At 38.5% G+C, this 24,033-nt stretch overlaps 1 protein-coding gene and 1 long non-coding RNA gene across 7 annotated transcripts in view; one reads left to right on the forward strand and one right to left on the reverse strand.

The window, feature by feature from the left end:
- Positions 1-24,033, forward strand: part of ZFPM2 (zinc finger protein, FOG family member 2) — a 484,683-nt gene that overhangs the window by 456,505 nt on the left and 4,145 nt on the right. For 5 of the 6 annotated variants that reach the window (XM_055287022.2, XM_063642913.1, XM_055287023.2 and 2 more), the window contains 2 exons: positions 18,573-18,779; positions 22,346-22,570. In XM_055287022.2, the coding sequence (XP_055142997.1) occupies positions 18,573-18,779; positions 22,346-22,570 (432 nt within the window). The remainder of the gene's footprint in view (positions 1-18,572; positions 18,780-22,345; positions 22,571-24,033) is intronic. The other variant, XM_055287024.2, reaches the window with a different exon arrangement.
- LOC134737138 (uncharacterized) overlaps positions 1,501-24,033 on the reverse strand; it is a 291,305-nt gene continuing 268,772 nt past the window's right edge. Inside the window, exons 3-5 of the long non-coding RNA XR_010121747.1 lie at positions 21,952-22,069; positions 11,941-12,037; positions 1,501-3,957 (exon numbers count right to left, since the gene is read on the reverse strand). This is a non-coding gene — a long non-coding RNA (uncharacterized lncRNA). The remainder of the gene's footprint in view (positions 3,958-11,940; positions 12,038-21,951; positions 22,070-24,033) is intronic.

A 24,033-nucleotide genomic window follows, 5' to 3' on the forward strand; every position in this document is an offset into this window, starting at 1 on the left:
CTACTTTTACTTTCCATTCTAGCCAAGTAACTTTTGTGAGCCTAGTCAAGACAAAAATAGTCAAATAAATAATCATATACAATAGCTCTTAAACTGGTTATTTTTGTTTGTAGCTACTGACTATTTATATGCTTTTATTTCCTGGTATTCAAGGAAAACTTACTAAGTGAATAGGGAACTAACTACTGAAGTCGGAAGCTAGGTTTCATAGCCAGAAATAGATATTCCATATCCTATAAAATATTGACATAATACAGAAAGTTCTTTGGAAATATGACTTCAGCTGATACGTTTTAAATTATATATAACATATATGTAAAAGCAGAATCTTCTCTTAGTCTTAGAAATATGGCTGAGCATCTCTATCCATTTATCTCCCTGCTTCCTCTTTCTAATTCTGTCTTGGTTACTCAATTAAAGTCCTGAAATCATCAGAACAGAAACTGACCACATGGGTTAGTCAAGTTTGTAATTTTAAAGTTGGGTTGACATAAGCTTATGGAAAAACATTTGGGAGAAAACCAGAGTGCAGTTTTTATCCAACTCCCACATTCAGCACAAGTATTTAGGTCCCAATTTTCCAGTTCTTAAGCAATTAAATGTTCTAGAGATCAGAGGAAAGGCTGCTTACAGAAGAGCTGAAGAACAAAAGCCTTGATATCTTAAATTGTAAAATGTGTTTTAACATAAAGAGCATATAAAGTTTGCGTTTTCATTTTCTATAATCAAGTTAATGAAGGATAAATAGTGTATTTGGCAAATAGTTTCTGCCATTTGTCCATTCCTCTTGATTGGAAAAGGCAAAGAATAATTTTTAAAAAAATCTGTCCTCTCCTTTGGTCCAAATACAAAAGGCACACTCCAGAGTTGCTGGTCAGGTCTGACTTTCTCCCTTCTCCCAAGAACTGCTAGGATGTTCTATAAAAACCTGTCAGGAGTGCCAGTATGGGAAAGTTGAATGCCCCCAAATGCCCTGCATTGCCTATATAGTACAAATGAAAAGCGTTAAAGATCATTTAAAAACAGGAAAGACCTTTTGCAAAATGCTTTGATTTATTGCTGTGTATTGTGCAGATCTTTATCAATTATTTTACTCTATTTTATTCAAAAACTATTGTAAACTATGAGTTGGCATGTTGCTGCATACGAAAAAAAGGCATTAATCAACTCTAAATAAACAAGTGGATAGATCTATCTAACAACTATGAAGTAGTTAATACATTTATAAGCAATTTTATTATAGAAAGGAAGGCTAAAAGAGTAGTGCTTAATTATCTGGACTCCTCTGTGCTGGGCTCCCTTTTGATTGTATTAATGAAGCAGCTGGCCCATTGTTTCCCTTTAATTCCTCTATTGTTTTAAGAATATGTCACAGCTCTTTATTCTTTTATCAGGTGCTGTGCAGGAGGATCCACACAATACCTCATATTCCTACTGTATTTGCCAAGGCACAAAGAAACCTCCAAAGCGGTTTTCAAAGAAGGGGCACCCATAATTTATAAGTTCTATTCCTTCCACTACTCCACTGTCAAGAATTTCAACAGTATTGGATTTGAATTCATTATAAAATTTGTATTAAGCAATGTGGTTACATATAGATATATGTCCTGTGTTAGTGCCTAGACCCTGAGATCTAGGCATTACCACATGCAGTGTTGGAATGGGACAGTTATTTAGCTTTTAAAGAATTTCTCTGACCAATCACTTCTCAGTTATGAAAAAAACAGATTTCAGAGGGAGGTATCATGTGAGATTTTTCTAATTATTTAGTAAAAATGAAAGAAGTTAATGACCAAACAAGTATTCCACTTTTCTCCACCTCCAGAAACATGATACCACTCTGTGTATGTCTGCATGTGTGTGTGTGCATGCGTGTGTGTGTGTGTTTGTGTGTTAAATGGCCTATTCCCCCAGAGAATGACTTTAATTTTACTTGAATGTGCCTACAAGAGACCATGATTTACTTCACAAGCCAATGTGTAATCTTCATTAACTAAGTGCTTGTCATCAGTTGACCATCTTTTTCCACGGTATGTGGAGGAGATAGACTTTTTACATCAATGCAGAAATATCAGTCTACATCTTAAGGAAGCAAAATGCTGTAGCAATTTAGTATATGGTATAGAATATTTTATGCAAGAGCTATTTTAAAATGCTGGTTCCGTTATGCATAATTACTTTTTCTCCAAATTTTTATGAAAACCACAAAAATTACCTATGGTAAAATAATCTTGAGAGCCTGATTCACAGAAACTGTCATCCTTTTTTTTTTTTTTTTTTTTTTTTTTTTTTTTTTCACATAATGTGTTTTTTCTTTGTTTTTTCCCTATTAAATATCTGTATTTTGGAGGATGGTTTATTGATTTTCCCCCTAGAATTTCTAGTCTAAAAAAGAGAAATGAGACTTAGGGACGATGCTATGCAGTAAAAGTCATTAACTAACTTTTAAATGTCTTTAGAAAAGCCATTAGAATAACTTGTTATTTTAAATCATCTCTTTCCTTTTGTATTGTTAGTGAGGATGTATGTGGTTTGTTTGCTTGTTTGTTTTTAGCTTAAAATAAAGTTTCACACTGATATTCCCATCTATTGCCTGAGGCTCCTTATCCTACTATATATTGAGGCAGAGTAATACAAAATCTAAATGTGATTTAATTGGTTCAATTTGCTACATATTTTATATACCTAAGCTACGCTTAGGTCCATATCTTGATGAGCCCCCGTAGTTGTGCTAGAGGTTTACAGCTTCACATTCCTTGCGTTTCCTTCTTTTTATGAAGCAAGCGTCTATCAATCACACAGATAAATTAGAAAGAAACATGTATAGACATAACACATGGAAAAGATTTTTCAGCATGCTATGTAATTATTAACCTGATTTTTACCATTGTAAGAAGCCATGAATTGCAGATAGCATGGATGAAGCTAGAAGCTTTTATTCTGGATACGTTTTGCTTATACAGAACTCTATAGGTATGGTCGAACAATATAATTGAAGCTTTGTCAGCTCTGTAACCTAGCAACAGATAATACTGTTAGGTTACTGAATTGCTCCTGGTTGACAAGTAGGGAGTATTTTTGTGTTTATCATGTTTGCTAATGATGGGATCCTTTCCAAAAGGCTTGTCTTAATCTTAATTAGAGTTTATCAGCACAGGTCTGCATGACATTGTGCAGAGACTGATTTCATAAATAATAAAAAGTGCAAGTGAAAAATTTGGCAGGATGGGAAGATATTTAAGGCCACTGCTTCTAGTAACAGGCACATGAATTTCCAAAATATAATCGAGTTTGAACTGTGACTTTATTCTTTATTATCAAAACTTGTAGTACACTTCACTGCGGTTTTGACAGCAATTATAAGAAAAATTTATAAGCTTCCTGTTAGAAACCATATCTGGTTGCACAAGAACGTTGATCATAAACATTACTTAGAACAACAAATATATGCTTTTTCAAGAATGTCAAGGTCTTAGTAGTTATTCCTTTTCATGGAACCATGAATAAGTATTTGTCCTTTATTTGTGAAGGGAGTGGTATTGTGAGTAGGAAGACTGAGGAGAGTGACTATGTTTGCAGCATAAGAGACAAAGAGAGAATCCTAAAATAACCTTTCCATTTGGTGGAAGCGAGGAAGGTATCAGATAGCTGCTTCAGTGCCTGATGTCATTTGATAAAGATTTCATGCCCATGCGAGAGGAATGCGATTTTTTGCTCTAGTTTGCACAATATGATCTTTCCACAGTTTTGGAGGATGCATTACTATTGATCATTCCTAATAATAAAAAACATCACTTCAAAATAATAAAGAATTAAACATTGTAAAATTAAATATAATTGACAAATTTACCAATTTCCTCACTGGCTTATTCAGTTGAAAGATGACGCTCAGTCATTACATCATTGTTTATCCACTTCCTTCACCATTTCACTTATCATTCCTACATTCTTCAAACACTGCAGGAAAAGGAAACATTCAAAGCTAGTTTCGCCGGGCGCGGTGGCTCACGCCTGTAATCCCAGCACTTTGGGAGGCCGAGGTGGGTGGATCACCCGATGTCAGGAGTTTGAGACCAGCCTGGCCAACATGGTGAAACCCCATCTCTACTAAGAATACAAAAAATTAGCCGGGCATGATGGCAGGTGCCTGTAATCCCAGCAACTTGGGAGGCTGAGGCAGGAGAATCGCTTGAACCTGAGAGGTGGAGGTTGCAGTAAGCTGAGATTGTGCCATTGCACTCTAGCCTGGGCAACAAGAGCAAAACTCCGTCACAAATAAATAAATAAATAAATAAATGCTATTTTCAAGTGTCATTTTCTGAGTTTCAAAATGGACATCTTCTCTACCGAATTATCTGAACACTCCTGTGAAATATTTGATCATCAAGACACTTTTTTGTTTATAGAGCTTAACTCTTTCTACACTATATAAAATGCAGATAGTTTACTCCTACGGCAGTTATTCTTTTTTGTATTATTATTATTATACTCTAAGTTTTAGGGTACATGTGCACAATGTGCAGATTTGTTACATATGTATTCACGTGCCATGTTGGTTTGCTGCACCCATTAACTCGTCATTTAGCATTAGGTATATCTCCTAATGCTGTCCCTACCCCCTCCCCCCACCCCACAACAGTCCCCAGAGTGTGATGTTCCCCTTCCTGTGTCCATGTGTTCTCATTGTTAAATTCCCACCTATGAGTGAGAACATGCGGTGTTTGGTTTTTTGTCCTTGCAATAGTTTACCGAGAATGATGGTTTCCAGTTCCATCCATGTCCCTACAAAGGACATGAACTCATCATTTTTTATGGCTGCATAGTATTCCATGGTGTATATGTGCCACATTTTCTTAATCCAGTCTATTGTTGGACATTTGGGTTGGTTCCAAGTCTTTGCTATTGTGAATAGTGCCGCAATAAACATACGTGTGCATGTGTCTTTATAACAGCATGATTTATAGTCCTTTGGGTGTATACCCAGTAATGGGATGGCTGGGTCAAATGGTATTTCTAGTTCTAGATCCCTGAGGAATTACCACAATGACTTCCACAATGGTTGAACTAGTTTACAGTCCCACCAACAGTGTAAAAGTGTTCCTATTTCTCCACATCCTCTCCAGCACCTGTTGTTTCCTGACTTTTTAATGATGGCCATTCTAACTGGTGTGAGATGGTATCTCATTGTGATTTTGATTTGCATTTCTCTGATGGCCAGTGATGATGAGCATTTTTTCATGTGTTTTTTGGCTGCATAAATGTCTTCTTTTCAGAAGTGTCTGTTCATGTCCTTTGCCCACTTTTTGATGGGGTTGTTTGTTTTTTTCTTGTAAATTTGTTTGAGTTCATTTTAGATTCTGGATATTAGCCCTTTGTCAGATGAGTAGGTTGCGAAAATTTTCTCCCATTTTGTAGGTTGCCTGTTCACTCTGATGGTATTTTCTTTTGCTGTGCAGAAGCTCTTTAGTTTAATGAGATCCCATTTGTCAATTTTGACTTTTGTTGCCATTGCTTTTGGTGTTTTAGACATGAAGTCCTTGCCCATGCCTATGTCCTGAATGGTATTGCCTAGGTTTTCTTCTAGGGTTTTTATGGTTTTAGGTCTAACATGTAAGTCTTTAATCCATCTTGAATTAATTTTTGTATAAGGTGTAAGGAAGGGATCCGGTTTCAGCTTTCTACATATGGCTAGCCAGTTTTCCCAGCACCATTATTAAATAGTGAATCCTTTTCCCATTGCTTGTTTTTGTCAGGTTTGTCAAAGATCAGATAGTTACAGATATCTGGCACTATTTCTGAGGGCTCTGTTCTGTTCCATTGATCTATGTCTCTGTTGTGGTACCTGTACCATGCTGTTTTGGTTACTGTAGCCTTGTAGTATAGTTTGAAGTCAGGTAGCGTGATGCCTCCCGCTTTGTTCTTTTGGCTTAGGATTGACTTGGCGATGCAGGCTCTTTTTTGGTTCCATATGAACTTTAAAGTAGTTTTTTCCAATTTTGTGAAGAAAGTCATTGGTAGCTTGACAGGGATGGCATTGAATCTATAAATCACCTTGGGCAGTATGGCCATTTTCACGATATTGATTCTTCCAATCCATGAGCATGGAATGTTCTTCCATTTGTTTGTATCCTCTTTTATTTCACTGAGCAGTGGTTTGTAGTTCTCCTTGAAGAGGTCCTTCACATCCCTTGTAAGTTGGATTCCTAGGTATTTTATTCTCTTTGAAGCAATTGTGAATGGGAGTTCACTCATGATTTGGCTCTCTGTTTGTCTGTGATTGGTATACAAGAATGCTTGTGATTTTTGTACATTGATTTTGTATCCTGAGACTTTGCTGAAGTTGCTTATCAGCTTAAGGAGATTTTGGGCTGAGACAGTGGGGTTTTCTAGATATACAATCATGTCATCTGCAAACAGGGACAATTTGACTTCCTCTTTTCCTAATTGGATACCATTTATTTCCTTCACCTACCTCATTGCCCTGGCCAGAACTTCCAGCACTATGTTGAATAGGAGTGGTGAGAGAGGGCATCCCTGACTTGTGCCAGTTTTCAAAGGAAATGCTTCCAGTTTTTGCCCATTCAGTATGATATTGGCTGTGGGTTTGTCATAGATAGCTCTTATTATTTTGAGATATGTCCCATCAATACCTAATTTATTGAGAGTTTTTAGCATGAAGGGTTGTTGAATTTTGTCAAAGGCCTTTTCTGCATCTATTGAGATAATCAAGTGGTTTTTGTCTTTGGTTCTGTTTATATGCTGGATTACATTTATTGATTTGTGTATGTTGAACCAGCCTTGCATCCCAGGGATGAAGCCCACTTGATCATGGTGGATAAGCTTTTTGATGTGCTGCTGGATTTGGTTTGCCAGTATTTTATTGAGGATTTTTGCATCAATGTTCATCAAGGATATTGGTCTGAAATTCTCTTTTTTGGTTGTGTCTCTGCCAGGGTTTGGTATCAGGATGATGCTGGCCTCATAGAATGTGTTAGGGAGGATTCCCTCTTTTTCTATTGATTGGAAAAGTTTCAGAAGGAATGGTACCAGTTCCTCCTTGTACCTCTGGTAGAATTCGGCTGTGAATCCATCTGGTCCTGGACTCTTTTTGGTTGGTAAGCTATTGATTATTGCCACAATTTCAGAGCCTGTTATTGGTCTATTCAGAGATTCAACTTCTTCCTGGTTTAGTCTTGGGAGAGTGTGTTTGTCAAGGAATTTATCCATTTCTTCTAGATTTTCTAGTTTATTTGCGTAGAGGTGTTTGTAGTATTCTCTGATGGTAGATTGTATTTCTGTGGGATCGGTGGTGATATCCCCTTTATCATTTTTTATTGCATCTATTTGATTCTTCTCTCTTTTCTTCTCTGTTAGTCTTGCTAGCAGCCTATCAATTTTGTTGATCTTTTCAAAAAACCAGCTCCTGGATTCATAAATTTTTTGAAGGGTTTTTTGTGTCTCTATTTCCTTCAGTTCTGCTCTGATTTTAGTTACTTCTAGCCTTCTGCTACCTTTTGAATGTGTTTGCTCTTGCTTTTCTAGTTCTTTTAATGTTAGGGTGTCAATTTTGGCTCCTTCCTGCTTTCTCTTGTGGGCATTTAGTCCTATAAATTTCCCTCTACACACTGCTTTGAATGTGTCCCAGAGATTCTGGTATGTTGTGTCTTTGTTCTCATTGGTTTCAAAGAACATCTTTATTTCTGCCTTCATTTCGTTATGTACCCAGTAGTCATTCAGGAGCAAGTTGTTCAGTTTCCATGTAGTTGAGCGGTTTTGAGTGAGTTTCTTAATCCTGAGTTCTAGTTTGATTGGGCTGTGGTCTGAGAGACAGTTTGTTACAATTTCTGTTCTTTTACATTTGCTGAGGAGAGCTTTACTTCCAACTATGTGGTCAATTTTGGAATAGGTGTGGTGTGGTGCTGAAAAAAATGTATATTCTATTGATTTGGGGTGGAGAGTTCTGTAGATGTCTATTAGGTCCACTTGGTGCAGAGCTGAGTTCAATTCCTGGGTATCCTTGTTAACTTTCTGTCTCGTTCATCTGTCTAATGTTGACAGTGGGGTGTTAAAACCTCTCATTATTATTGTGTGGGAGTTTAAGTCTCTTTGTAGGTCACTCAGGACTTGCTTTATGAATCTGGGTGCTCCTGTGTTGGGTGCATATATATTTAGGATAGTTAGCTCTTCTTGTTGAATTGATCCCTTTACCATTATGTAATGGCCTTCTTTGTCTCTTTTGATCTTTGTTGGTTTAAAGTCTATTTTATCAGAGACTAGGATTGCAACCCGTGCCTTTTTTTGTTTTCCATTTTCTTGGTAGATCTTCCTCCATCCCTTTATTTTGAGTTTATGTGTGTCTCTGCACGTGGGATGGGTTTCCTGAATACAGCACACTGATGGGTCTTGACTCCTTATCCAGTTTGCCAGTCTGTGTCTTTTAATTGGAGCAATTAGCCCATTTACATTTAAAGTTAATATTGTTATGTGTGAATTTGATCCTGTCATTATGATGTTAGTTGGTTATTTTGCTCGTTAGTAGATGCAGTTTCTTCCTAGCCTCGATGGTCTTTACAATTTGGCATGTTTTTGCAGTGGCTGGTACCGGTTGTTCCTTTCCATGTTTAGTGCTTCCTTCAGGAGCTCTTTTAGGGCAGGCCTGGTGGTGACAAAATCACTCAGCATTTGCTTGTCTGTAAAGTATTTTATTTCTCCTTCACTTATGAAGCTTAGTTTGGCTAGATATGAAATTCTGGGTTGAAAATTCTTTTCTTTAAGAATGTTGGATATCGGCCCCCACTCTCTTCTGGCTTGTAGAGTTTCTGCCAAGAGATCAGCTGTTAGTCTCATGGGCTTCACTTTGTGGGTAACCCGACCTTTCTCTCTGGCCGCCCTTAACATTTTTTGCTTCATTTCAACTTTGGTGAATCTGACAGTTATGTGTCTTGGAGTTGCTCTTCTCGAGGAGTATCTTTGTGGTGTTCTCTGTATTTCCTGAATCTGAATGTTGGCCTGCCTTGCTAGATTGGGGAAGTTCTCCTGGATAATATCTTGCAGAGTGTTTTCCAACTTGGTTCCATTCTCCCCGTCACTTTCAGGTACACCAATCAGACGTAGGTTTGGTCTTTTCACATAGTCCCATATTTCTTGGAGGCTTTGTTCGTTTCTTTTTATTCTTTTTTCTCTCAACTTCTCTTCTTGCTTCATTTCATTCATTTCATCTTCCATTGCTGATACCCTTTCTTCCAGGTGATCGCATCGGCTACCGAGGCTTCTGCAATCTTCTCATAGTTCTTGAAACTTGGCTTTCAGCTCCATCAGCTCCTTTAAGCCCTTCTCTGCATTGGTTATCTTCGTTATATATTCATCTATTTTTTTTTCAAAGTTTTTAACTTCTTTGCCATTGCTTTGAATTTCCTCCCGTAGCTCAGAGTAGTTTGATCATCTGAAGCCTTCTTCTCTCAACTCGTCAAAGTCATTCTCCATCCAGCTTTGTTCAGTTGCTGGTGAGGAACTGCGTTCCTTTGGAGAAGGAGAGGTGCTCTGCTTAGAGTTTCCAGTTTTTCTGCTCTGTTTTCTCCCCATCTTTGTAGGTTTTTCTACTTTTGGTCTTTGATGATCATGATGTACAGATGGGTTTTTGGTGTGGGTGTCCTTTCTGTTTGTTAGTTTTCCTTCTAACAGACAGGACCCTCAGCTGCAGGTCTGTTGGAGTTTGCTAGAGGTCCACTCCAGACCCTGTTTTGCTGGGTGTCAGCAGCAGTGGCTGCAGAACAGCAGATTTTCCTGAGACCGCAAATTCAGCTGTCTGATCGTTCTTCTGGAAGTTTTGTCTCAGAGGAGTACCTGGCCGAGTGAGGTGTCAATCTGTCCCTACTGGGGGGTGCCTCCCAGTTAGGCTGCTCGGGGGTCAGGGACCCACTTTAGGAGGCAGTCTGCCCGTTCTCAGATCTCCAGCTGCATGCTGGGAGAACCACTACTCTCTTCAAAGCTGTCAGACAGGGACATTTAAGTCTGCAGAGGTTCCTGCTGTCTTTTTGTTTGTCTGTGCCCTGCCCCCAGAGGTGGAGCCTACAGAGGCAGGCAGGCGTCCTTGAGCTGTGATGGGCTCCACCCAGTTCGAGCTTCCTGGCTGCTTTGTTTCCCTAGCAAGCCTGGGCAATGGCGGGCGCCCCTCCCCCAGCCTCGCTGCCACCTTTCAGTGTGATCTCAGATTGCTGTGCTAGCAATCAGCGAGACTCCATGGGCGTAGGACCCTCCGAGCCAGTTGCGGGACACAATCTCCTGGTGTGCCATTTTCCAAGCCCGTTGGAAAAGTGCAGTATTAGGGTGGGAGTGACCCGATATTCCAGGTGCCGTCTGTTACCCCTTTCTTTGACTAGGAGAGGGAACTCCTTGACCCCTTGCGCTTCCCGAGTGAGGCAATGCCTCGCCCTGCTTCGGCTGGCACACAGTGCGCTGCACCGACTGTCCTACACCCACTGTTTGGCACTCCCTAGTGAGATGAACCCAGTACCTCAGATGGAAATGCAGAAATCACCTGTCTTCTGCATCGTTCACGCTGGGAGCTGTAGACTGGAGCTGTTCCTATTTGGCCATCTTGGCTCCCTAAGTTTTTTGGCAGTTATTCTTAACTAAGGAAGCAAACCAAGCCCTCCAGAGAGCTTCTAAAAAATACTGAAGCCCAAACTTCAGTCCCAGAGACTGATTTGATGGTTCTCGGATAGGGCCCAAAATCAGTGTTGGTTCCAAGTTCCTCTCGTGACTGTATGGTGAAGTCAAGATCGCCAGTCAGTGCTTGATGGTTAGGTCGAATCTTGATGCCCATTTTAATGTCCAGCTAAACTTGCAATTTAAATAAGGAATTGGGAAACTGCTGCATTTGTATTTTATATTAATAATTGAGCTTAATGTATGTGTAGTGCTTAGAACAGTGCCTGGCACATAGTAAGTGCTTTCTAAGTGTTAGCTATGTTAATGAGGTTAGTCGCGTTACAGGATAACTTGGAGCCAGCCAGGCATGGTGGCTCACACCTGTAATCCCAGCACTTTGGAAGGCTGAAGCAGGAGATCCCTTGAGCTCAGGAGTTCGATACCAACCTGGGCAACATGGCGAAACCCCATCTCTACTAAAAATACAAAAGTTAGCTGGGAGTGGTAGCACACGCCTGTAATTCCAGCTACTCGGGAGGCTGTAGTGGGGATCTCCTGAGCTGGGAGACGGAGGTTGCAGTGAGCTGAGCCGTTACTGCCACTGCACTCCAGCCTGGGTGACAGAGTGAGACCCTATCTTAAAATAAAATAATAAAATAACTTGGAGTCACTTCCACATCACGCATAAATTTTATTCTCCATATTGTGGCTATGCATTTAAAAACTCTAATAACTATGTAACCTGCCTAATGCTGCTTCATAAATTGAACCACCATATTCTTCCTTCAGAGAGAACTGTGCCAATTATTCAAACTTAGTAATGAAAGTAGGAGTGTTACAGAGTGAACACCAGATGGCGCCATGGCTTGGGACACCTAGTTTTTCATATAAAATCTGCCTTATTCAAATCCCATCTCCTGTATTTCCTTCTCATCCTCCAGTTCCCCTCTAGCTATGTGACTTTGAACAACTTACAGTTCCAGCATCATGATCCCACAGTAAAATGAGAATCAATGAAAGCCACCTCACTGCTTTCTTGGGGGAAATCAATAAGATAATTCATGCAAAGCTTTTAGCACAGTGCAGGTGTGTAGCACATAGTAACCACTTAATAAATGTGTGATTATTACTATTATTAGCACATGATGATGGAAGCATAAAAAGATGCTCACAACTGGATGATGATAAATATTTAGTCTAAGGCTGTCATTTGAAATGATATGGTAATGAGGTTTTCCAAGCTCACACAGTAATAACAAAGTCAGGACTAAACTAAACTTTCTCACTCACCAATAAAGTGCTCTTTATAGTTTATCTTTGCATTGAGGACAAATAAATTTTCCTTGATTTCAGGTGCCACCTGTTCTTCACTATTAGTGTGTAATTCCTTAAAATAAGAACATTTACCCTTGAATGGCAGTGTAAACAAAGTTGTAACAGTTTTATCAATGAAGCGTATAGTTGTCCCTCAGTATCCATTGTGGATTGGTTTCAAGACCTTCCTCAAACACCAAAATCTGGGGATGCTCAAGTACCTGATATAAAACTTTATTGGTTTTTTACTTGTATTATTCTTCATTATTGCAATTTTGGGTAATATTTTTATCTGAGTTTGATTGAATCCAAGGATGCAGAACCCAATGATATGGAGCATATATTTACATTGCCATATGTCCACCCAATAATTTTACAGAATTCCATTTGTTTTCATATTAATATACCATTAATATGGATTAGTGTATTGAAAATGCACTTGCTTCAAGTTTGGGGCACATTAAGCATACTGCTTCTTATGAAAGCCACAGAAAACATCTGTTTAGACTCCTTAAATTTCATCTCTATAGAGAGTCAACAGGAACACTCCACTGGCACTGGAAACACAGGCAGAAACTCAGATCAATCAAGTAACCAGGAACTAAATCGTTCAAAAATGTTCAGATCTATACAGGTTTCCCAAGTTTATTCAAATGAAAAGACTTAATATGGCCAAATAAAGTGAACTCCTTCTTAGCAGCAACTTCATTTCACTAGGTACTTGACTTTCAAATGGGGTTTGTTGTTAAATAGCTTTGCTAGGAAAGTCAAGAAGGAAGAAGATCTTATGCCTTGTTTTTTTATGTTTTTTTTTTTTTTTGGTTTTCCTAAAATCATCTCATATGAAGCCACTTTATAAAAGTTATATTCTTATTCTTAGTTATGGCTAAAAAATTTTATGCCAATGTTCTAGGTTCACAGATGATGTTTTTGTATGAAAAAAAATGTACCCTCATTTTTTCTCAATTTTTAAAATTCTGATAAAATACACATAACATAAAATGTAGTATCTTAACCATTCTCAAGTGTATAATTCAGTGGTGTTCACATTGTTGTGCAACTATTACCACCATCCATCTCTAGAGCTCTTTATCTTGCCAAACTGAAATTCTGTTTGTGCTAAACCTAAATCCTCATCCCCCTATCCCCAGCCCCAGGCAACCTCCGTTCTACTTTCTGTCTCTATGATTTGGGATACCGTAAGTACTTCATGTAAGTGGAATCATACACTGTTTGTCTTTTTGTGACTGGCTCATTTCACTCAGTACAATGTCCTCAAGCTTCATCCATGTTGTAGCATATGTCAGAATTTCCTTTCTTTCCAAGGCAGAATAGTATTCAGTTGTATGTGTAGATCACATGTTTCTTATCCATTCCTGGGTGGTTCCTTATCCACCCAATCAATGGATACTTCCATGGGTTGCTTCCATGTTTTAGCTATTGTGAATCATGCCGCTATGAGCCTGGCTGTTCAAATATCTCTTTGAGATTCTGCTTTCCTTTCTTTTGAATATATATCCAAAAGTAGAATTGCTAAAATCATAAGTAATTCTAGTCTTAATTTTTGGATAACTCATCATTTTGTATAATTTTACATTCCCTCCAACAGTGCACAAGGGTTCCAGTTTCTCTACATCCTTAACAACACTTTTTTTTTTTATAATGATGCCCTCATTTTAAAGCCAAATGTAATATCCTGTGGTTTGTTTCTATTAAACATAAGGTCAAAGGGTACAAGATACCAACATAGCTAAATATCAACATGACTTTTAGCATTTTCATGTGCTTGGATAGCTTCTTAATTTACATAAATACTACTACCCTCCACACAATTGTAAATTAAAGTGGGCCATATTTATCTAAGCTCTGAAGCATTAAAATAGGAAACTGCTCTCCTGCCCCTTCAGATCCACTAGATCTGAGGCAATCCAATAGATTGCTAGAAACTATTTCTGTTTCTAACTGGTCCACAATAGTTGGTGATCCATAAACAAATGCAACCTTATTCTTCTTTTCTAAAATGAGTTAGCTGCCTCCAGTGAAGTGTAGACAGATCTGCTCGTTGAATTCATAGGTATGCCTTTCTGGTGAGATTTCTTTCCTCTTGGATTTAGCAGGGCAGTAAGAAATGAGACTAATAACAGCCCCAAGTGGATGAAACCAAAGCGATAATGGCTAACAATTATATAAACATTTATTATATGTTATTTATTATATGATTATATGTCAGGTGCTGTTCTTAAGCTTTACATATATTAGCTCATTTAATCCTCATAATAACATCATGAGTTCAGCACTATTTATCATCTTCTGCATTTTCAGGAATGAGGAAACTGATTGATAGGTAAAATGCTTAGGTGACAAGTTCTAAGTCACACACATAGTAAGTGGCAGAGCCAAGATTTGCACCCAGGCAGCCTGGTTCCATTGCCCAAACATCCGCCAAGAGTGATCACATTCTGAAAATTTTATTAGCATCAGTAATTGAAGTTACGTTACAATATTTGGGTTATCACTTCCAATAAATGACTCCCTCAAGTTGTACGTTCTAAATTCACCATCTAAAAACTCAGCCAAACAATTATAAAGAAATCCATGATTTTTACGGTGCCATTCTTTTGATTTCCCTCTAACATTTAAATATAACCTCTTGGTACATTTTAATGATCTCATATTCTCTGCGCACATCCTAAATGTTGAGATGATACCCCAAGTTTCTTTGGTGATCCTCTTTTCACTCCATACTCTCCCTGGGTTACCACATGAATGCAGAGAGCATCCATGGTCAATTAGAATGTGCTGATCACTTCCAAAATATTTTTTTTTCTTCAGCCTGTATGTCTTCTCCAAGTTCCATCTTCCTCCTAGATAAATTCAGCAGAAGTCTGTCAGGTACCCCAAACTTTACATTTTCAAAACAGAATTCATTATTTCTGTGCATACACATATACACACATACAACACATGCACAACACACACACATGCACACTTGGACTTTGCAGTTGGACAGACAAAAGTGTAAGTAAGTGACAATTCTGCCACTGACCCTGTGTACAGCTTTGGGAAACTTAGTTATCCTCTCTAAGCTTCAGTTTTCTCAAGTCTACAGTTAGTTAGGGAAATATTACCTACCTCACAGAGCAATTGACAGGATTAAAATAGATGAATTACAGAAACCACTTAACTTATCAGGCCCAAAGAAAGAACTCCTGGCCTTGACACCATGTCTCACACCTGCAATCCCAGCACTTTGGGAGGCCATGGCAAGAGGATTGCTTGAGCCCAGGAGTTCTAGACCAGCCTGGGCAACAAAGTAAGTCTCCATCTCTACAAAAAATATTTTAAAAAATTGGCCAGGCTTGGTGGCTCATGCCTGCAATCCCAACACTTTGGGAGGCCGAGGCGGGAGGATCACAAGGTCAAGAAATTGAGACCGTCCTGGCTAACATGGTGAAACCCCGTCTCTACTAAAAATACAAAAAATTAGCTGTGTGTGGTGGCAGGCGCCTGTACTCCCAGCTACTTGGGAAGCTGAGTCAGGAGAATGACATGAACCCAGGAGGCAGAGCTTGCAGTGAGCCGAGATGGCGCCACTGCACTCCAGCCTGGGCCACAGAGGGAGACTCCATCTCAAAAAAAAAAAAAAAAAAAAAAAAAAAAAAAGCCAAGAGTGATGGTCACGCCTGTAGTCCCAATTACTCGCTGGGGTGACTTTTCTATAATTCTGAACCTTCACACCTGCTCATTTATAGGGCAATAATGATGTACGTGCCTGGTGCTGCCAACACATGTTTTTGCTGTTTTACCTCTATTTGTTCTTCATAAATTAATAAAAACATCACCTTGGATAGCTTGCCTAACTTCTCCAAGAAGTGTCAGTTACTCAGTGCTCTCACATTTTCTTTAGCATGAGGAGATGACACCTTTAATGTGATATTGTAATATATTTGCATATATGTGTGTATTCTAATTGTAGACCTGCATGTGAAGCCATAGCACCCAGCCTAGCATGCAGCAGAGATTTCAATGAATAATAGCTGATTAATGAATAATTTGAAAGATTAAATCCAAAGATAACTGACTTTCTCTTCAAGTCCAACAGTACATTTTCAGTACGATTTAGCCTTTTAGAATGATATGCTCTGACTAAACCATCAAATGAGATAAAGTGATAAAGATAATAAAACTTGAAACATTATTGGGTACATCAGAAAACATTACAACTGCTGAGTCATTTAATGATGCATACAAACGATTTTTTGTTCACTTTTATTTGAAGTTGTTAGTATTTTTGAATTTAATTTTACTTATTTACTAAATCTTTTGGTTCAAAATTTGAGCATAAATACTCTTGAGTCATCCTATCTTATAGCTTACCACAGTGAGTGATAAAGATTATTTGTGGCTGGGCATCTTCTCTAAAACCTCAATTTCTCTTGGGCACCTGAGTCCAACTCTTTCCTTACTTTTGTGAAAGGTACACATAGCTGGACTTACCAATAACGTAAAGTTAATGACTGAAGTCTAGTGACTCTGAAAGACCATATGAACTAAACCTGAATTGTGGTTTCTTGCTGTCTCCCCTATCTCTCCGTTACACAGCCTCAATAAACTGTAGTTCAGTGGAAAGATAAGGTGCAAATGATTAAATGATTACCTTGTCTACAGTTGCAAGTAGTTTGGATCTGAATGCCCATAAGGGAAGGAAGGCATAGAAGCTAATCGCAGAAGCCTTCTGGGGGGAGAACAGCAGAAATACCACCACTCAACACTTTCACCGCTCCTCTGATTTCGACACGATATGGTTTAGCTTCTATTATTTGAAAAGAAGTAAATCAAGGCAAAATGAATCTGTTTTATTCAACTGTGGTAAACTTGTATGCTTTCAGATACATTCGTGAAAAGTAAAGTTGTTTTCTAGCATTTTAGTATATTCATTACTTTGAAACTTTCACACAAATTTGGGGTCTGTAGTCTTTATTTTTTTAGCAATCATATACTCTCACAGATGGTGTTTTGTTTCCTTACCTTTAAAACTTAATCAGCTGGCTTAATTAATTGCCCAATGTTTCTCTAAAACAATGTTCTGATTCTTCTGTGCAACTCTGCCATATCATATGCTGTTGTTATCTTTTCCACCAGATTTTTACCACAAGTTGTTTAAAAACCATGAGCTCTAAGGGTGGAAAAAATGAAGTGCAGTTGAAAAGACAGTTATGTTGAAAGATAAACAGAGCAATATGACTTATCAAAATGGGTACAAGTTTTGGCTGCTTAATGAGTGCAATACACAGCCTTCCAGTCTATACACAATGAAAAAAAAGAGCTTTATAACATATCAAGTATGCTACGTTATTTCAGACATAACTGTATAGGATACATATCTAGGCCTGAGAGTGTAGATAACAAAATATAAGTGCTTTGCCTGTCTAAACATGTTAAATAAACGAGCATTCGCTATCACATTCCAATACATTAGATGTACTCGCATAGTTAATTTTTCTTTTTAATGCACAACATGTGATCGTTGAAGTGCAGTGCCAGAGTATATCTTAGTGTTTGAAGAGACATTTCTTTTCATTTAAACAAATATTTAAATGAGCCTTTTTGAAAAGGATTTTTGGCATATCTTCATTTCAGGAAGTTCAATCAGGGTAAATGGAGATGAAGAAGCTACATTATACGGAATATTATATAAGTAAAGATCATTCAGCCAAAAAAATGGTAGCAGACATAGCAGAGTACAACTACCTGAATTTCATTTTAATTTTCTAGATTTTAGGAGTTTTTGTTTACTTGTTCTGTAGTTTGGGCATTGGTATTGATAGGATGGAAGTATTTCATGGGGGGAAGAGAAGGAGAGAGATAAATAATTCCTTACTTTCATAAAATACTGAAAGAAGGCCGGGCACGGTGGCTCACGCCTGTAATCTCAGCACTTTGGGAGGCCGAGGTGGGTGGATCACAAGGTTAGAAGATCAAGCTCATCCTGGCTAACACGGTGAAACCCCGTCTCTATTAAAAATACAAAAAATTAGCCAGGCATGGCGGCAGGCGCCTGTAGTCCCAGCTACTCAGGAGGCTGAGGCAGGAGAATGGCATCAACCCGGGAGGCGGAGCTTGCAGTGAGCCAAGATCGCACCACTGCACTCCGGCCTGGGCGACAGAGCAAGACTCCGTCTCAAAAAAAATAAAAAAATAAATACAGAAAGAATAACTTCAAATGCTCATATGAAATAAATTTCAGCAGCTGGGTCCCTACTATGCTGGTTTTTAGGTACTGTCCCAATCTACTAGTAAGGTTACTGATTCAGGCAAGCCCCAGAAAGCAAACAATTGACAAAAATCTCTACAAATTATGTTTATACTGTACTTGATTCTTAGTCTCCTCCTACTTCTGGCCACTAAACAGTTCATTTAATGCAAGGAGCACAATTTTCCACACAGGAGGCAAAAGGAACACAGCTGTTGCCTTGCTCAAACACTCCACTCCAGTAGAAACCAGTGTGAAAAACATGAGAAGTTGCTATGGACATCAATCTAGTGTACAACAGACTCAAGCATCCTATGTCAATTTTATCTTTTTCTTTCTTTTTTCTTCTTAATAGGGGGTCAACTTTGGTGTACAACTACGAAGGCCATCTCTGAGGGTGAAGAGCTAATTGCCTTTGTGGTGGATTTTGACTCAAGGCTACAAGCTGCCAGTCAGATGACTCTCACAGAAGGGATGTACCCTGCACGCCTGCTGGACTCAATTCAGCTGCTTCCTCAGCAAGCTGCCATGGCTTCTATTTTGCCCACAGCTATTGTCAATAGTAAGTGCTCAGTGCTGTGTAGCCCAGCTTTAGAGGTGATGGGAATTTATGGGAGAAAAAAATGTCTACTGACAAGAAACCAGGAACAGCCCTTTTTCCTTCAGTGTTGTGGTTTCATTTTATCTTTGTGTGTGTGTCTGTGTCTGTGTGGTCAATTGTCCTGGGAGTATAGAAAGAACCCTTAACTCCAACCATTTCAATGTCACACACACACACACACGAAGCTGATATTCTACATGAGTTGAATAATATTCAAGGCTACTTAGCTGTGAGAAGGCGAGCACCTTTCATTAATGCTTCTACAGTAGAAAAAATTTGGTATTCTTTAAGGGCCGTAGACTTAAAAACTTGAAAAAAAGAAACAAAATACAAAATCAAAGTTTGATTAGATATACTAACAAAAAGGAAGTGTATCCTGGATAAATCAAGACATCTGCTAATGCAAAAAGGTAAAAAAAAAAGAGAAATGCATGATAAGCTTAGAACATTTTATATGGAGAATTTTTAAGTAGGCCTTGGCAAATTTACCTTTGTGATTTTATTTTGTAAAAAAGAAATTGAACTTAGTTTGTATTTTTGTGTCACAGAATGACACTTCATATGACAGAAAATCAGTGGTCTGGAGTCCCAAGATCTGTGTTTTAGACAGATCTGATTTTATCTAGCTCTATGAAAAAACAAGAGTAGTGGACACATCTTAATAGGAGAATAGATTCTGAAGTTAGTTAGTAGGTAAGCAAAAAATTGTATCTAGTCAAAAATATACTTTAAAATCTCTGAGACTCTGAATGAGGCAGAAGAGAAATCCAGAGATGGAATGATGTCTTGATATTAAAATATAAAATATTCAACTGTAATTAGATTCTTGCTGTAATATCCTTTAGATTAAAGAAATTATCAGATGAGTCTGAAATTACTGTGCATTCAATCAATGATATAGTACTTCCCACCTAAGCTAGTATTATTGGATTTCCTTAATCCAATTACCTTAAGGTAAATGTATTTATTTTCTTTCCTGGATCTTTACTTTGATTCTGGTAGTGAGGAACCGGAAATAACATGGGCCCAACCTGAATTTGAGGCAAAAGGATTTTATTGCCAAAGACTCTAGGAGTATCTGATGTTATTGGGAAGCTCCAATGTATGGATGCTAATTCTAATTATAGTGGAGAGTGTACTCTATTTGCTTTCTGTAGCAAGACAACTATTTATGTCAAATAATTAGCATAGATGCAGAGAGCTTTTACTTTCATTCTGAAATTAGTGAGTTAAATTCATCCTGCTTAAGTGGACCCTTTCCTAAACTGTGTGGCCTCATGAATAATGTAAATGAAATTAACTTGGAAGGGAAGGGTTAAATAATAAACAGTAGTAGTATATAATTTTAAAATTAAATGTTAATTAATTTGAAACTCTGTATTATACTTGCTATCCTTACTTCCCTTTCACTAGAATTTGATCATTAGTTTTTCTCCTTATCGCCTTTAATGTGATCTCCCTGAGCCATCTCCTTCACTACCATGGGCTCCACCAACAACCATAAATAACCGTTCACAAATTATAAGTAAGTTCAGCCGTTTCTGCAGAGTTTTAGGCCTCTGTCGCCATTTATCCCATGTTCTTCTGTATTTCTTACAGAAATATCAGATTCCACATGTCTAACGTGAACATGTGCCACTGTTTGCCTGGCTTAGTCCCATTGTATATTTTTATCTGGCATCCCTCTGGACGGTGACCCCTTTCTCTACAAAAGTCCTGAGTTTGCACAATACAAGGTCAGATTTGGTCACCCTATACATGCCCTAGCCTGAAGACATCACCTCTCCTTCCTCTCTTCCCTGTGTAGATGAATGAAGCCATTACTGACACAGAAGCTTGGGAGCAAAGCAGAGCCTTATTCATCCATTCTAGAATCTAATCACCAAGCCTTGTTCATAACTTCTAGTCAGTTCTACTTCCTCAGCATAATTCTTCCTCTCTGCCACCTTGCCATGGAAGCATTATGGAAGAGTGATTAAGACCAGATTCCAATCCCATTTCAACCACTGATGCAGCCATGGACGGGCAACTTACTTAACACCAGTCTCCTCACCTATAAGTGGATGAAGGGGGAAAAACACACACATGGAGAAATTTACCATGAGTGAACACATGAACATGACACATCATAGCATGACCTGATAAATATGGTACCAGTATTAGCTGCAGCCCAAACCCTGTTGTGTTTCTCTTAGAGTACTGCAGTTGCCTCCCACCAGTCAAAAGTCTTTTTCTTCCAAATCCACTACCTTCAAAACTAGATTCCATTGCTATGATTCTGATTATGCAATATCTGATTATGTCAGTATCTTGCTTAAAATGATTCAGTGATGCTTCATAATCATTAAGACAAAATCTAAAACTTGTTGAGAGTCTGCAGTTCTTTCACAGTCTATCCCTGCCTCCTACAGCCTCTTCTCTCTCAGCCCTATCAATCATGCTCCTTGCCTCAACAGTACAGAACAGCCTCCCAGCCCCTCTCTCAGGCTCTCATGGCTTTCCCTGAGCTGCTCGTTTGATCAGGGTAACCCAACCCCTCTTCTCCACCAAACCAGCTTAATTTCATCCTTCACACCTCAGCTCAGGCTGAGCTCATCATCTTGCCTCTAAGCCCATCTCTAATCTCCTCCCCTCCACTCCTGCCATCAGCCTCTTTTCCATGCCCCGGGGCATTCCTCAGATACCTCCATCACAACAGTAATTAGGCTGTAATGTAATTAGCTGGCCACATGTCCATCAACCCAAGGAGACTGTATGCTTCCTAAGGCCAGCTGTTTCATCTTTCATTTTGTTTTATACCCAGCCCAACACAGAGTTGGGCACATAGTAGCCACGCCATATTTAGTGTTAAAAAAAATGGTGTCAGGGGTTGGCATCAGGGCTAACATTAATTCAGCCCTTATATTCTTACCTTTTAATCAATCAGATAATTTACATTTTTTCTAACCATAAATACAATTTAAAATCAATATCTTAGGCCAGGCACAGTGGCTCATGCCTGTAATGCCAGCACTTTGGGAGGCTGAGGCAAGATGGATCACCTCAGGTAAGGAGTTTGAGACCAGCCTAGCCAACATGGAGAAACCTGTTTCTACTAAAGATACAAAAATTAGCCAGGCATGGTGGCACTCACCTGTAATTCCAGCTACTTGAGAGGCTGAGGCAGGAGAATTGCTTGAACCCAGGAGGTAGAGGTTGCAGTGAGTTGAGATCGCACCACTGCACTGCAGCCTAGGTGACAGAGTGAGAATCTGTCACAAAAAATAAAATAAAATAAAATCAATATCTTGTGTTTTAAATGTTGGAGTCGCCTCTTTCCAGAGTCTGGGAAGTTAAATTGCAGAGTACAATATTTCTTTAAAAGTCGAGTCCTATACTACAGAACAACACTAAAGACTGTTACTCATCTGATTGCCCAATTAAGAACCTGAGAGCAGAGTCTGAGAAAAATTGAACTAAATGCTGCTTTACCCACGGTTAGTTTCAAATGGACAGCAGCAAATGTGTCTCTGTGTTTTTACCTGCAGAGGATATATTCCCTTGCAAGTCCTGTGGCATCTGGTATCGGAGTGAGCGGAATCTGCAGGCCCATTTGATGTACTACTGCAGTGGGAGGCAAAGAGAAGCTGCTCTGGTGTCAGAGGAAAATGAAGACAGTGCCCATCAGATTTCCAGCCTGTGCCCCTTCCCACAGTGCACCAAGAGCTTTTCAAATGCTCGAGCTCTAGAAATGCACCTGAATTCACACAGTGGTAAATGCCCCTTTTGTTTCTTCTGTTGCTCCAGAAGACTCTATTATTTTTATAAATATATATGCATTACATGTATACATCTATATCTGTCTATCTGTAGCTATCTATAACATCAAAATCAAACTTTCTGGGTCAATCAATCAGTGTGATCCTATGCCACTTATACTCAGCATATTTTACTCAAAGGACTTGGATCTGAATTCTTTTCTTACAAATTCAGTGCTCTGACCACAGGCCAAATCATTCTATTTGTGTTCAACTGAGGTTTTAAAAAAGCACATTATTTTCAGAAGAAATTCTCAATACCCTTTGAATATTGTCATTTATTGATTTAGTGTCAAGCAATCTTGGAAACTGACCATAGTGTTTGCTATATGGTAGGGAAGAAATAATAGCTACATAAATATAAGTGTTTGCTGAATTGAAATAAAGTGACTCTATTGATAGATCTAATTAAAATTACAATTCAGGGATGTTTACTTTTAAATATGGATGAGTAAAATATTTCTGACTTCCAAAAGATGCATCATAACCACTTAGCTGGTTTTTATGACATAAAACTTTTAGTACTATGTTTTAAAATCCCTTAAGAAAAAATGGGCTGAAAAACAAATAAGCTTTTTAAGGCCCTCTCTTAATAGCAAGGTGGCAACTGTTCCCATTTAATTTGGAATTGTATGCCAGCTATTTTTAGTTTCATTTCATAGCATTCTAATTATCATATTTTTTAAAAAATGAATTGAATCGAATGTACAGAATTCTATTAACTTTAAATAATTTTAGGTACATTCTTGCATGGGACAAACTAGGGACTGAGAATCACAGTTTTTCAGGACCTGTAATACAAACCTTGTAGGACACCTCTGGGTGACTTTCTTAGTGGTCTTTGCCTAGCTTAAATGATTTTAAAATGGAAACACATGTTGAGTTTTAAGCTACTGTTCTAACCTCCAGTGCTCTAGTACAGTTCAAGCTTTTGTCTTTGAACCTGTAAAAGCAGGTAATTTCCTTTCTGCTCATCCTCTTTCCTCTCCTTACAAATGAGCTATCTTCATATAGATAACAAAGCAGGGGAAGCAGAAACAGATTGGTTGTCTCAGATGGTGAGTAAGGTCATGTACAAAACAAAAAGAACAGAATACAGGGGTCCTTTCAGCTAAATGGAAAAAAAATGAGTATTGGATTCATTAAGGAGAAAGAGACAAGGATAGGTAGTCCCCTTTTATGACTACAAGACTAGGTACCTCTGCCATGTTTTCAGTTTACGAATATAAAAGGCAGTCTTATTTTAGTCCAGAGTACAGAGGGGATAAGCCAAGCCTGATTTTACCATATGCTGACCAATGGGAGCTAGAGTCAACCTTAGTGATGCTTACCCACCACAGTCAATGGTAATATTCAAAATATTTAATCATGGACTAGAAATAGGCAGTGATCGATCAGCATGGATGCCAATGCGAAAT

Source organism: Symphalangus syndactylus, chromosome 7, assembly GCF_028878055.3.
Source record: "Symphalangus syndactylus isolate Jambi chromosome 7, NHGRI_mSymSyn1-v2.1_pri, whole genome shotgun sequence".
Lineage (NCBI taxonomy): Eukaryota > Metazoa > Chordata > Mammalia > Primates > Hylobatidae > Symphalangus > Symphalangus syndactylus.